The sequence below is a fragment of the Triticum dicoccoides genome, chromosome 7B (genome assembly GCF_002162155.2).
Source record: "Triticum dicoccoides isolate Atlit2015 ecotype Zavitan chromosome 7B, WEW_v2.0, whole genome shotgun sequence".
Classification (NCBI taxonomy): Eukaryota; Viridiplantae; Streptophyta; class Magnoliopsida; order Poales; family Poaceae; genus Triticum; species Triticum dicoccoides.
This window is the reverse complement of record NC_041393.1, coordinates 727984987-727997041: the sequence shown is the minus strand read 5'-3', so window position 1 is coordinate 727997041 and position 12055 is coordinate 727984987. Positions and strand designations below refer to the sequence as shown.

General features: G+C 46.3%; 2 protein-coding genes and 1 pseudogene across 4 annotated transcripts; all 3 read left to right on the top strand.

Moving 5' to 3' along the window:
* The first annotated feature begins 1067 nt into the window (after positions 1-1067).
* Positions 1068-6240, top strand: LOC119335977 (endoplasmin homolog). Of its 2 annotated transcripts, none has more exons than XM_037608022.1 (15): positions 1068-1208; positions 1908-2028; positions 2118-2271; positions 2362-2442; positions 2536-2647; positions 2820-2946; positions 3072-3210; positions 3424-3520; positions 3629-3810; positions 3914-4129; positions 4218-4383; positions 4464-4602; positions 4688-4838; positions 5284-5688; positions 5799-6240. In XM_037608022.1, exons 1-15 carry the CDS (start codon positions 1142-1144, stop codon positions 6042-6044), a joined length of 2403 nt encoding a protein of 800 aa, XP_037463919.1. In that variant the 5' UTR covers positions 1068-1141; the 3' UTR covers positions 6045-6240. The 2 variants fall into 2 exon arrangements, with proteins under 2 accessions (XP_037463919.1, XP_037463918.1); XM_037608021.1 differs by having other exon boundaries at positions 3424-3538.
* A 185-nt stretch (positions 6241-6425) lies between these two features.
* On the top strand, positions 6426-9593 carry LOC119335978 (F-box/FBD/LRR-repeat protein At2g04230-like). 2 transcript variants are annotated; one of them, XM_037608024.1, is made up of 5 exons: positions 6426-6680; positions 6774-6881; positions 7756-8670; positions 8773-8931; positions 9039-9593. In XM_037608024.1, exons 1-5 carry the CDS (start codon positions 6654-6656, stop codon positions 9372-9374), a joined length of 1545 nt encoding a protein of 514 aa, XP_037463921.1. In that variant the 5' UTR covers positions 6426-6653; the 3' UTR covers positions 9375-9593. The 2 variants fall into 2 exon arrangements, with proteins under 2 accessions (XP_037463921.1, XP_037463920.1); XM_037608023.1 differs by having other exon boundaries at positions 8767-8931.
* Positions 9594-10575: 982 nt separating this feature from the next.
* The window catches only part of LOC119339560, a 13927-nt pseudogene continuing 12447 nt past the window's right edge, over positions 10576-12055 (top strand).

Genomic DNA, 12055 nt, shown 5'->3' with positions numbered 1-12055 from the left:
GATGGAATTATATGATACTGATATTGATTTTCACTAGCTGTGTCATGGGTGAAGTAGTTCAACTGTTCAAGCTCTAATGTTTGTATTGCTTTCATGCTGCATCCGTGTAAAGTTCCTTGCAAAATTAACATCTTTCTCCAAGCACCTAGACTTGCAGTGGATGCCACCGTAGCTGTAGTTCGCTGTACTTGATGTAGCCAACATGGTTTCTCAAAAAACAGAAACTACATCCATGTACAAAATGTAAACGGGCCGTACAAAGTGTCACTAATTATCTTTAAATAATATTTTGGGCTGCCAGGTTCAATCACTTGTTTGTTGTCGGATGCTTCGTTATTTGATTCTGGGGTAAATGATGTGCCATAAAAAACAATGCATCTTCTGAAACTTCCACTGGAAGCTGCAGCTCTATCAATTTTTTTTAGGAAGCTGCAGCTCTATCATTGGAGACGTGGAGTTTTTTTCTTCTTTTCTTTTTCATTTTTTTTGAGGTGTTCTTTTCTTTTTCATGACAGAGCAGGCCTGGAGTGTTTTTTGCACTAGATCGGCCCTGGACTCCTGGTAGCCCAGCCAGCCCGAAAAGCCCAGCAAGTTTCTCTCTGACTGCCGTCCAACGCACGGCCTACGAGTCAACACCCCGTTGACTGACCAGGCCAGCCCAAACGCACCCATCACAGCCCTTGGCCCACCACGAGTCCACCCCGCGAACGAATGATATCCACTCCACTGAGCCGCGGCGAACTTTCTAGCGCATGGCGTCTCGTCGACGTCGACGACCCAACCCGCACCAACCACACCCCTACACGTGTCAAACCCTTCAGCGCGCCCACGAGATCCCCGCCCGTCCGATCCTCCAGCTCGCCCCGACGGACGGCCGAGGGCACCCCCGGGCACGCGCTCCACGTCGAGTGCTCCCCAGTACTCCAGTGACGGCCCGCCACGTGGACGGAGCCACATCGCGGCCGTCCGCTCGTCCGCGTGGCGCCATCCCGCCCGCGTGGACCAGGCGTGCGGGGTCTCCTCCTCGCCCGTTTAAATGGGTCGCGCATCTCGCCGGCCACGGGCCAGACGAAGGCGACGAGCTCACCCAAAACTGTTGCAGCAGGAAAGGAAGGCAGACAGAGTGAAGCGGCCGGCGACGATGCGCAAGTGGGCGCTCTCCTGCGCGCTCCTCCTCGTCCTCCTCCTCACCACCCTCCCCGATCCAGGCAAGCCCTCCTCGGCCTCCTTCCCCTCCCCCCTCCGCCGCCGCCGCTAGAGCTCTCGCGGTCTCGCCTCCTGATTTTCTCGGTGATCTCTGCGGTGGCCGGCGAATTTGTTGGGATCGGAGGCAGCACGCGTAGATTAGGTCCCAGGAGGTAGCTTATCGGTTCTGCAGCTCGCGTAGCCGCTTGATTTTCGCGGGGGCACGCCTCTGATGGTTGAATCTCGTGCCATGCGACGAATTTTGCTAGTGGGGAATCCAGACGGAATTGCTTCCGGTGGTTTGATTCGTTCGTGTAGAGGCTAGTGCCACTGGGCGCCATCTATGGTGTAGTTTCCGCTGTAGATCTCGCATCTGGATTGCTAGGTCTGTCGCGAGCCAACCCGATCTGATGCGATGGCAGGGTCGCAGGGGTTTGTGCCGAGTTCGACATTACTGGCTTGCTTGCTTCTTAGATCCGTCGTGGGTTATTAGAATTTCAGGCAAATTATGCTGCTAATTAAATCGTGGGGTTTAAATATGGTTTAGTCCGGTAACTCTATAGATTTATGCACCAATCTAGCGTTTACTTGGCGGAAATCTAGTGCTGCTACCTACTGATCTAGCGCTCTACCTTTTAATTCAAACACTTGTACCTATCTGCTGTAATCTACATCAATACGCCGAATTCGAGCTGTTTGTCTGACCCTTGATGTGCCTGCAGCTAAGAAGCTCCAAGTCAATGCCGAGGAGAGCAGCGATGAGGTGGGCGACTTTCCCAAGGTAGAGGAGAAGCTTGGGGCCGTCCCCCATGGCTTGTCCACCGACTCCGAGGTTGTCCAGAGGTGCGCACTAGTCCCTGATCAACGCTGATGCTTCCCCATTTCATGCTGTTGACATTCTGTGCTGATACCATGACTTTTGATGTGCGAAGGGAGTCCGAGTCGATCTCGAGGAAGACCCTCAGGAACTCGGCCGAGAAGTTTGAGTTCCAGGCCGAGGTGTCCAGGCTCATGGACATCATCATCAACTCACTCTACAGCAACAAGGACATCTTCCTGAGGGAGCTCATTTCCAATGCATCTGATGTATGTATTATTGCATTTGGTTCTGACCCCCTGTATTTAGATTGCTTTGTGGATGCTGGGAACTAAAGGGTGGTGCATTTATGTTTGTAGGCTTTGGATAAGATCAGGTTCCTTACCCTCACTGATAAGGAGGCTTTGGGCGAGGGTGACACTGCTAAGCTTGAAATCCAGGTATGGTGAACTGCAGAGCTGATAGCCTTTTCTGATTGGCATGTCATTGCTTTTTGAATTGGTTGGTAAGGCATTTGCCGTGTCCACATGCAGATTAAGTTGGATAAGGAGAACAAGATTCTCTCTATTCGGGATAGCGGTGTTGGTATGACCAAGGAAGATCTGATTAAGAACCTTGGAACCATTGCCAAGTCTGGAACTTCAGGTACTATTGTTTTCTACCGATTGCTCTGCTCTAAAATATTTGAAACTTCAAGTGCAAATTCAGCATTATTTATTTATTTGTTGGTGTGGAATATTGCACCAAATACCGTCCAACATATATGTAACTTTGAAATGTGCCCGTAAATAACATTAATTGCTTGCACCTTTTGCAGCTTTCGTGGAAAAGATGCAGACTGGAGGTGACCTCAATCTCATTGGGCAGTTTGGTGTTGGTTTCTACTCAGTATACTTGGTTGCTGACTATGTTGAGGTGGTCAGCAAGCACAATGATGACAAACAGTAAGACGCTGACCAATGCCCATGCCTTTGGCACAGTACCGCTGCCTTGTCCTTTTGGTTCATTCCTTGCCTTTCTCTATGCCATTTTCTTGTTGCTGTTGTGACATTGTATTCCTCTCTGATAGGTATGTGTGGGAGTCCAAAGCTGATGGATCATTCGCTATTTCTGAGGATACATGGAATGAACCCCTGGGCCGTGGAACTGAGATCAAACTGCATCTCCGTGATGAGGCTAAGGAGTACTTGGAAGAAGGCAAGCTGAAGGTATCACCATATTATCATGTCTTCTTGTTGTTTGTTAAATTCTTGCTGTATTTCTACTTAGACCCAGTGGATCTGAATTATACCTGAAGGTAGCCATCCATAGGTCTTTCTGTCCAATAGTTGTATTTGAAACATTATATGACAAAACAAATTTGCCACTTTGAGGCATTTTTTATGTTAATAGTTTGTTTAATACGGTTGCTGTTTTTGCAGGACTTGGTGAAGAAGTACTCTGAGTTCATCAACTTCCCCATTTACTTGTGGGCAACCAAGGAGGTCGATGTTGAAGTGCCAGCTGATGAGGAATCAAGTGAAGAAGAGGAATCAAGTAAGTTTTACGCTCAACGTTATCCATTCTTTCTAGATCATGTTGTCTTGTGTGCGTGCAGTCACTAACGCATTATCCATTATTTTGTAGCCACAGAGACAACAGAGGAAGAAGAGACAGAAGATGATGAAGAGAAGAAGCCAAAGACAAAGACTGTGAAGGAGACTACTACTGAATGGGAGCTTCTGAATGATATGAAGGCCGTGTGGCTTCGTAACCCCAAGGAGGTTACTGAAGAAGAGTATGCAAAGTTTTACCACTCACTAGCCAAGGTACATACTGTGGTTATGATTGTAATTTATAGTAGAAATGCCAAGCTTTGTGACATGACTTGTAGAAGAAAATAAGGGACACCTAACTTGTCTTTTTCTGTAGGACTTTGGTGATGACAAGCCTATGACTTGGAGCCACTTCAGTGCTGAGGGAGATGTTGAGTTCAAAGCTTTGCTCTTTGTTCCCCCGAAGGCTCCACATGATCTGTATGAGAGCTACTACAATGCTAACAAGTCAAACCTCAAGTTGTATGTTAGAAGGGTTTTCATCTCTGATGAATTTGATGATCTTCTTCCAAAGTACCTCAGCTTTTTGATGGTACTGCATATTGACTTGTACAGATTTCTTTTCTTTGTGATGCTGGACTTGCACAGATTAACTTATAACATGCTATTTCTCTCTCTAGGGTATTGTTGACTCAGACACATTGCCCCTCAATGTATCCCGAGAAATGCTTCAACAACATAGCAGTCTGAAGACCATCAAGAAGAAACTGATCCGCAAGGCTCTTGACATGATTAGGAAACTTGCTGAGGAGGATCCTGAAGAGTACAGCAACAAAGAAAAGACAGGTAACTAGGGTTTCTGGGAAGTTTAAGTCACTTGCTATAATTGATGACGATAGTCCTTATAGATTGTGTCCTGTAAGCAGATGATGAGAAGAGTGCAATGGAGGAGAAGAAGGGCCAGTATGCCAAGTTCTGGAACGAGTTTGGCAAATCAGTCAAGCTTGGAATCATTGAAGATGCAACAAACAGGAACCGTCTTGCGAAGCTTCTGAGATTTGAGAGGTTTGTCCTGCATTCTGTATTCCAGTATTATTCATGCTGTAGTTCTATACACTGGGGCACAGAATTGATGTTTTGTCTGTTTCAGTTCCAAGTCAGATGGCAAGCTTGTCTCCCTTGATGAGTATATTTCAAGGATGAAGTCAGGGCAGAAGGACATCTTCTACCTTACAGGAAGCAGCAAGGAGCAGCTAGAGAAATCTCCATTCCTTGAGCAGCTAACCAAGAAAAACTATGAGGTATGTTACTGTGATGTCCCCTTTTCATTCCAGTCAGGTTTAGTAGTACCTATGCAACTGTGTTACCACTGCACTTGATATTTGTCCCGCTTACTCACATATGCACTTTTGAAAGAAATTAAATTCACAACACATACTCAGTGTATTCAGAAACCAGTTTTTACTGAAGATCACAACCCATATTATGTTGCCATACAGCATTTTAGGAGATTTAGGACTCAAATTCTTATTTCAATGCACAGATTGAATTTCAGTATGTAGTTACAGTAATGTCAATTCCAATGCTGCCAGAGAGTAACTTAACACCTGTTAGATAAACTTCCACACCCCTGTCAGCGTGTCAGGAGCTGGATACTTTGTGCTAGGCGTTGCATTTGCAGCAGGTTTAAATGGTAATCTGTATGAAGCTTGTGAAGTAACATAGTAACCCCATTTCTTCTTGCAGGTTATCTACTTCACCGACCCCGTGGACGAGTACCTGATGCAGTACCTCATGGACTACGAGGACAAGAAGTTCCAGAACGTGTCCAAGGAGGGCCTGAAGCTGGGCAAGGACTCGAAGCTCAAGGACCTCAAGGAGTCGTTCAAGGAGCTGACGGACTGGTGGAAGAAGGCCCTGGACACGGAGGGCATCGACTCGGTGAAGATCAGCAACCGGCTGCACAACACCCCCTGCGTGGTGGTCACCTCCAAGTACGGGTGGAGCTCCAACATGGAGAAGATCATGCAGGCGCAGACCCTGTCGGACGCGAGCAAGCAGGCCTACATGCGCGGCAAGAGGGTCCTGGAGATCAACCCCAGGCACCCCATCATCAAGGAGCTCCGCGACAAGGTCGCCCAGGACAGCGATGTAAGTAGTACAGTCTTCCCTGTATACCGCAATTTTTGCTCTCTGAATGCCGCAGGCGGCGACGGTGCCTGGTGATTTGCTAACTTGATGATGTCTGTGTGTGTTTGCAGGGCGAGGGCCTGAAGCAGACGGCGAGGCTGGTGTACCAGACGGCGCTGATGGAGAGCGGGTTCAACCTGCCTGACCCCAAGGACTTCGCCTCCAGCATCTACCGGTCGGTGCAAAAGAGCCTGGACCTGAGCCCGGACGCGGCCGTGGAGGAGGAAGAGGAGGTGGAGGAGCCCGAGGTGGAGGAGAAGGAGTCGGGCAAGGCGGAGGAGCCGGAGCATGAGCAGTACGACAAGGACGAGCTGTAGGCCGCCGTCTTGTATTCTCATCGCCTGCTTAGCTCTCACTAGAGGTGTGTTGGACTGGAAATGTGATGGTTTCGAGGGACGTCCATTTTTACCGCGCGAAAACGCTTAATCATCATCATGATACGGGGTTTTTGTCCGTGTAATGTACTACTGTACCTAGTCTTTTCATCAATGATACCCTAGCTAGCTCAAATTAGCATGCCTGGTTTCATCATTTAGAATTAAAAGTCCCTTTTGTATACTTGCTGTTTTGGTGTTAGTTGCAGAAACGAATAATGGGGTTATGAAGGGGTTGGAGTTTCCACGTGGTGAGCGTGGCTAGCTGCCACTCCCGGAGAAAATTGATATGTTTGCGGACGGAGTGATTATATCTTGAAAAAGGCGCAAGTATGATTTGCAGTTTGTGCTGCCGAAATCGATTTTTGACTGGATCTGAAATGGATTATGTGATGAGGTGGGGGAAAGGAGGAAGGGAAAAAAAGAAGGTACTCGTTCCAACGCCCTTTAGATTGCTGGGAGCCTGGGACTTGGCACTTGGCCACTGAGCGTTCCGTTGGCACCAAAAAGGAAAGCAGACCGAGCTCCGCCGATCTTGCAGAAGCAGCAGCAATGGCCGCTCCTCCTCCTCCTCAGCAGGTAAGCAGCACCCCCATTCTTCATCCTCCACCCTCTCCTCTCCCCTGGGTGCTCCTGACCCTTTGGTTTCCCCGCTCCCCTCCTTCCCTGCAGCTGCAGCCCACGGCGGAAGGGTCGTCGGCGAGCAAGGTGAGCAGCCTGGAGCACTGCCACCACGGCGCCGGCGACGAGCCGTCCTTCCGGATGGAGGACCTTCCCGCGGTAACTCCCCTCCCGCCGCCTCCTCCTCCTTCACTTAAGACGTAGCCTGTGGTGTGGTGTTCTCCATGGATCTGCACCTCCGGGGCGAAGAAAATTTGTGTTCTGCTGCCTGCAGGGGCCTTCGATTGTTGTCCACTTCAAGTTCTTTTGTTGAAAGTGAGGCTTTGTGTGTAGGGTTTTCTTGCTGAAGCTGCTTAGTAGGCGAAACAGGGCACCGGAGTTGTTAGAGAAAGGAAAATTGGTGAATCACTTCTGCTGAATGTAGTCCTGTTTCACTTTTCCTTGCATTCCGAAACAGTGAACTGCAGGAACTAACATGTGCATGACTGATAAGTAGTACTAGAAAAGAGCAACAGAACCCAACTGAACACTATCTGACTCACAGTTACTTGGCTACAGGACAGTGCGCACATACAGATGATCACTAGTTCCAGGGGAACCGGAAAACATGGTTTCCATGCCATCCGTCAAAATAGTTTTCCTCGTAACTACCGAAATCGAAAACCTATATCTTGTTTGTAGTTTTGCGTTCCTTCTAAATTTGAAGGGGAAATTAGTTCTCTGTTTTTAGAGCAGAATGGACTGAAAACTGTCCATTCTCTCTAGGAGCCAGACAGGCTGACACAACTATCCTTTAACATTCCTACAGACATTGCCTCTACACAGCTGTAACAGCATCCGGGAGTACGTGCAAGATTGTTACAAATAGAATAGTAAAACACCCAATAGAAACTCTCCAAAAAGATGCGATTTGCGACTGCTCAGATTTCTCACTTTCCAATGTATACACTTTCAGCATTGTGCAATTTGATTTTCAGTAAACTTGTGCCTATTCGGCTCGTCACCAGTTTAACAGTCCAGGCCCTTGTTGCAGGAGATTCTACCTGTTATAATCTCACTGCTCCCACTTAAAGAGGCTGTGAGGACCAGCATTGTTTCAACAAGTTGGAAAATGCTCTGGACATTCCACTGTAATCTGTGTTTTTATGGTCCCAATGAACTGGATGATGACCCTTCTGTGCCCCCTTTGGAATCTGATGAGGAGGCCGCCGTTGATGAATATGTCAAAACATCACAGGCTAAGTTGAAAATGAAACGAGATATGTTCATTGAGGCTGTGAATTGTGTTATTCAACGGCATAGCAGGGTGGGAATCAACAAGTTCAGCATCAGGTGTGGCCTGCACAAGGAGGAATTTTATCATCTTGACAGGTGGATTGGCTTTGCCGCTTCATCAAAGGCGAAGATTGTAGATTTTGACCTGAAGAAAATTGATTCGCCATCCAAAGAAGTTCACCAGTTCCCTCTTGAGGCCTTAGTTGTTCAAGGCAGCTCTTGTGTGCAGTCCTTGTATCTCGCTGATGTTTCTATAAAGCCACACCCAGGCATATTTGGCTTCACACTACTCAGAAGGCTTGTTCTGGAATTTGTTGAGATATTCGGAGACTTTTCAGGATTTTTAGCAAACTGTTCAGCACTCGAGGACCTAGAGCTGACTGAGTGCTCCGGTGTAACCAATTTAAGCATACCGCACCAACTTGATAAACTTCAACATTTGCTAATTGACAGAATGGCTGTCGAGACAGTTGAGTCTCATGTTCCCGATCTTGCTCATTTTAAGTACAAAGGAAAAGAGATCCCTATAGTACTTCGTGGTCGCTCAAAGCTAGAGATGGCTACAATAATGTTTGAAGGCAGCAATGGATTGGCCCGTGCATTCACTGCAGTTCCAATCATTTTGAGAGTGAAGGTGCTAAATGTGCAAGCTCAAATATCTGCTTATGAACAGGTTACCTGGTCTATATTTACATATTCTTGTTTTCTTACCTTGTAGTTTTAGAAACTGGATTTTAATGTCATCTTATTTGTCCTTGTCATGACTCAGTTGCAGAAGCTGGCACCAAGACCGTGTGGCATGTTTATGTATTTGAGACACATGACTTGTGGGTTAACTGTCTTGTCTCTTAAGAAACCAAATTCCGATAATGGAGTTCTTCAACTGCTCCACTGTCTGAATGTTGCACCCCTACTGCAGACGTTGCACTTGGATGTGAGTGCCATGTTATTAATTGGTATTGGTAGATAAACAGATGGTTTCCACGAAAGACATGTGCCCGGACGGTTTCTGACCGACTAACTGCTAACTTTCAAATGCAGATGATATATTCATACTTCAAGGCTTCAGCGCCTGATGAGGTGGCGGAGGAGGAAGGCCCCCACATGCATTACCATGGTCATCTTAAGACTGTCCACATCAGTGGGTTCCGGTGCTACAAGGCTCAGGCCGAACTGGCATGTTGTATCCTGGAAAATGCTCGTGTTCTTGACCACATGGAATTACAACCAAGGGTCGCGGCCGCAATATGCGGTTATGCTGATCTGAAGAATTTCGCTGTTGAAAGAAGATTTTTACCCGGGGTTCGCGAGTGGGCACAGCTTGCTTCGGAACGCTTTGGTAAGGCAATCACTGTCTTAGACGCCCCTTCAGAGTGAGTAAGCCTATTTCTGTGTACCATCAAACTATCAGCGGCGTTGAAAATTTCTACCAAGGGTTCGCAAGTGGGCACGACTCACCTCGGAGCACTTTGGTAAGGCGATCACCGTCTTAGACGGCCCTTCAGAGTGAGTAAGCCTATGTCATTTGCCCATCTGTGTACTACAAAACGATCTTGTCATGTCTTTTCAAAGTTAATGTTGGCTGGCGTTGTTTTCTATGTGTTCTTCAGGCTGTTATCTGTTTGGATGGATGCTGTTATTCTGTCAGCTGTAGCTTTCCCAGTATGCGCTCTACAAAGCAGGATCATATGATCTTTTCTCTTAAAGAAAGCTTGAACGACAACTCTGCGTTCATTTACATTTGCCGACTCTTGTGAAAGAAGTAGAACTATTTCCGGGTTAAAAATGAAATGTGTCTTCAAAGTCTGCGCCAAATCATCTTGAGTCAAAAGTCTGCGCCAAGTCTGCATTCATTTACATGTACACAGAATTTGCGGCATGTCGTTTTACTTGGCTGGTACTCATTTGCTAGCCCAAGCACACCATGGTGCCCGACCTCAAGTGAACATGGTTTTTTAGCGTGTTTCAGGGGTGAAAAGGGCCTGTTTTCCCTGTAGGGGTCACGCGGGCATGAATTTACGGGTTTTTGTGGGCGGAATGCCACCCAACCCAAGTGCACAAATTTTTGCCAGAAGTTGAATATGGCCTATTCACCGCACCAACATTACCAGAAAGATGGTCAGGAGGAGGGTTGTGGATGCACATCACCAACAGAGGAAGATAGAAAGTGTTTGGTCGACGAACGGTAATGAAAACGTAAACACGTGATCCAACAAATATGAGCAAAACACATTTTTTGTTTGGTTGCTGCAAGCAAGATCCAAAGCAAAGGATGAACAGACCACCCTTCTCCCTGGAAGAAAATTCAGATAAAAAAAAGACGCTGAAGACCGGATCCAAAACATGGATAATAAACTGAATTAACCTGCAAAGGGAAGAGGAGGAATTCGAGAGTGGGCACTAGGGACATTTTGGTCATTCACTTTCTAGTGTAAACTCAAAAATTGACTCAAATCGGATAAAAAAGGGCAAGTAATCAATGTGCCAGCAAAGATGTGTGTAGCAAAAGATCAAATATCCCCATAAAAGGGAAACCAGACTAAACTCGTCCAATCTTCTAACGGCGGGGAGGGTTGCGATGGCCAGATCAGGAGAAGGCGAAGTAGCTCCTCCTCCTCCTCCCCCTCTAGATACACAAGTAAGCAACACATTCATCCTCTACCTTATCCTTCCTCGTAGGTGTTTCCGCTAGATAGATCGATGTTGACCAAAAACATGGCCAGGGCCGGTCCTGAGATTTTGGGGGCCCGGGGCGAGATTAAAACCGGGGCCCTTAATGTAGACACCATAATAATACAAATTAATATGCATATGTATGAAATAATACCATTAACACCTACAACCATCCAAAATCAGTATATATCAAACAAATTATACATATTACCTAAAAATGTCCTAATCCATCATGTGCTAAGGATCTCTGATTCCCGCTAATGGTAGACTTGAAGATCTTATAGTAGAAGCAAAAAACTTTGTCAACATCTTTGGAATAAACTCCTACTAATGCTAGACTTGAAGATCTTACAGCGGAAGCAAAAAGCTTTGTCGACATCTTTTGAATAAAATAGTCGTTTTTGTCATGTTCCTCCCCATTGCTTAATTTCCTATGATAATGAGAATTTGAATAACATCTTAGATGGTATGCCGTTTTTTGTCCTCTCTCATGGACCCTTTATCAACTAAGATGTTTCTTGTATTTGTATCAAGATTATCCCAATTTTTCATAAATATCAGTAGTATAAACTGGTTATTCATGATCACTAGCTGACTGTGCATGTATAAACAATGAATTACCTACATGCTCAGAGCAACTTACGTTGTTATCGTTGCTGTTGGTTTCGATATTTTATTCTCGCTGATCAAATTCTGAATTACCATTAGTTGGTTGCCCTTCCTCCATGGCAACTATGCCAACTCTCTTAGAAAAATAAATATGAATATTTCCACGCTGTGATTGTACTAATTCATCTACAACTTTCTTACGGATGACAGGATAAGACACAATGCTGAAAATAAATAAATAAATTGCATCAATTGACAATTGTTGAAAAATACCGATGTTCCAGCTATTCATCTAGGAGACAAGGCAATATGAATAGAGGATATACCTCGGATGGTCGAATCGTCGACGGACGGAGAGCAAAGCAGGGTTCCGACGGCCCCCATGGAGTTAGGGAATTGAAATAGGCGGTCGATCTGAATTTGTGTGGAAAATTTGAGTTAGAAGAAAAGGGAAAAGGAGCGGTGAACTCGTAGTCGCGAAGAAATAACCGTCAGTGGCCGCTGAGATGAGAATCGCTGTGTGAAATGCGTGCGTGATGAAATAGAATGGGATCAATCTGTTCCTTTTTTTGGGCATGCACGTACTAACCTAGGAAAGAATCGGAAAGGATCAATCAATTCCTTTTTTCTCGACGTGTACGTAGTAACTAGTAGGAACGAACGAATTGATCGCTGGATCCCTTTCCTCGCTGATTCTTTTTGCTGACCGGAAATATATTGGGCCGTAGCTTACATGTATACCTGGGGAGGGGCCCCTCGATCTTGGGGGCCCGGAG

Bases quoted from the DNA above. Each gene is read 5' to 3' on its own strand.
- LOC119335977 (XM_037608021.1), top strand. From the start codon at position 1,142: ATGCGCAAGTGGGCGCTCTCCTGCGCGCTCCTCCTCGTCCTCCTCCTC. The intron at 3,539-3,628 runs GTAAGTTTTACG...ATTATTTTGTAG, and splicing joins AAGTGAAGAAGAGGAATCAA to CCACAGAGACAACAGAGGAA. The intron at 3,811-3,913 runs GTACATACTGTG...CTTTTTCTGTAG, and splicing joins TTTACCACTCACTAGCCAAG to GACTTTGGTGATGACAAGCC.
- LOC119335978 (XM_037608023.1), top strand. From the start codon at position 6,654: ATGGCCGCTCCTCCTCCTCCTCAGCAG. The intron at 6,681-6,773 runs GTAAGCAGCACC...CCTTCCCTGCAG, and splicing joins CTCCTCCTCCTCCTCAGCAG to CTGCAGCCCACGGCGGAAGG. The intron at 6,882-7,755 runs GTAACTCCCCTC...CCCTTGTTGCAG, and splicing joins GGATGGAGGACCTTCCCGCG to GAGATTCTACCTGTTATAAT.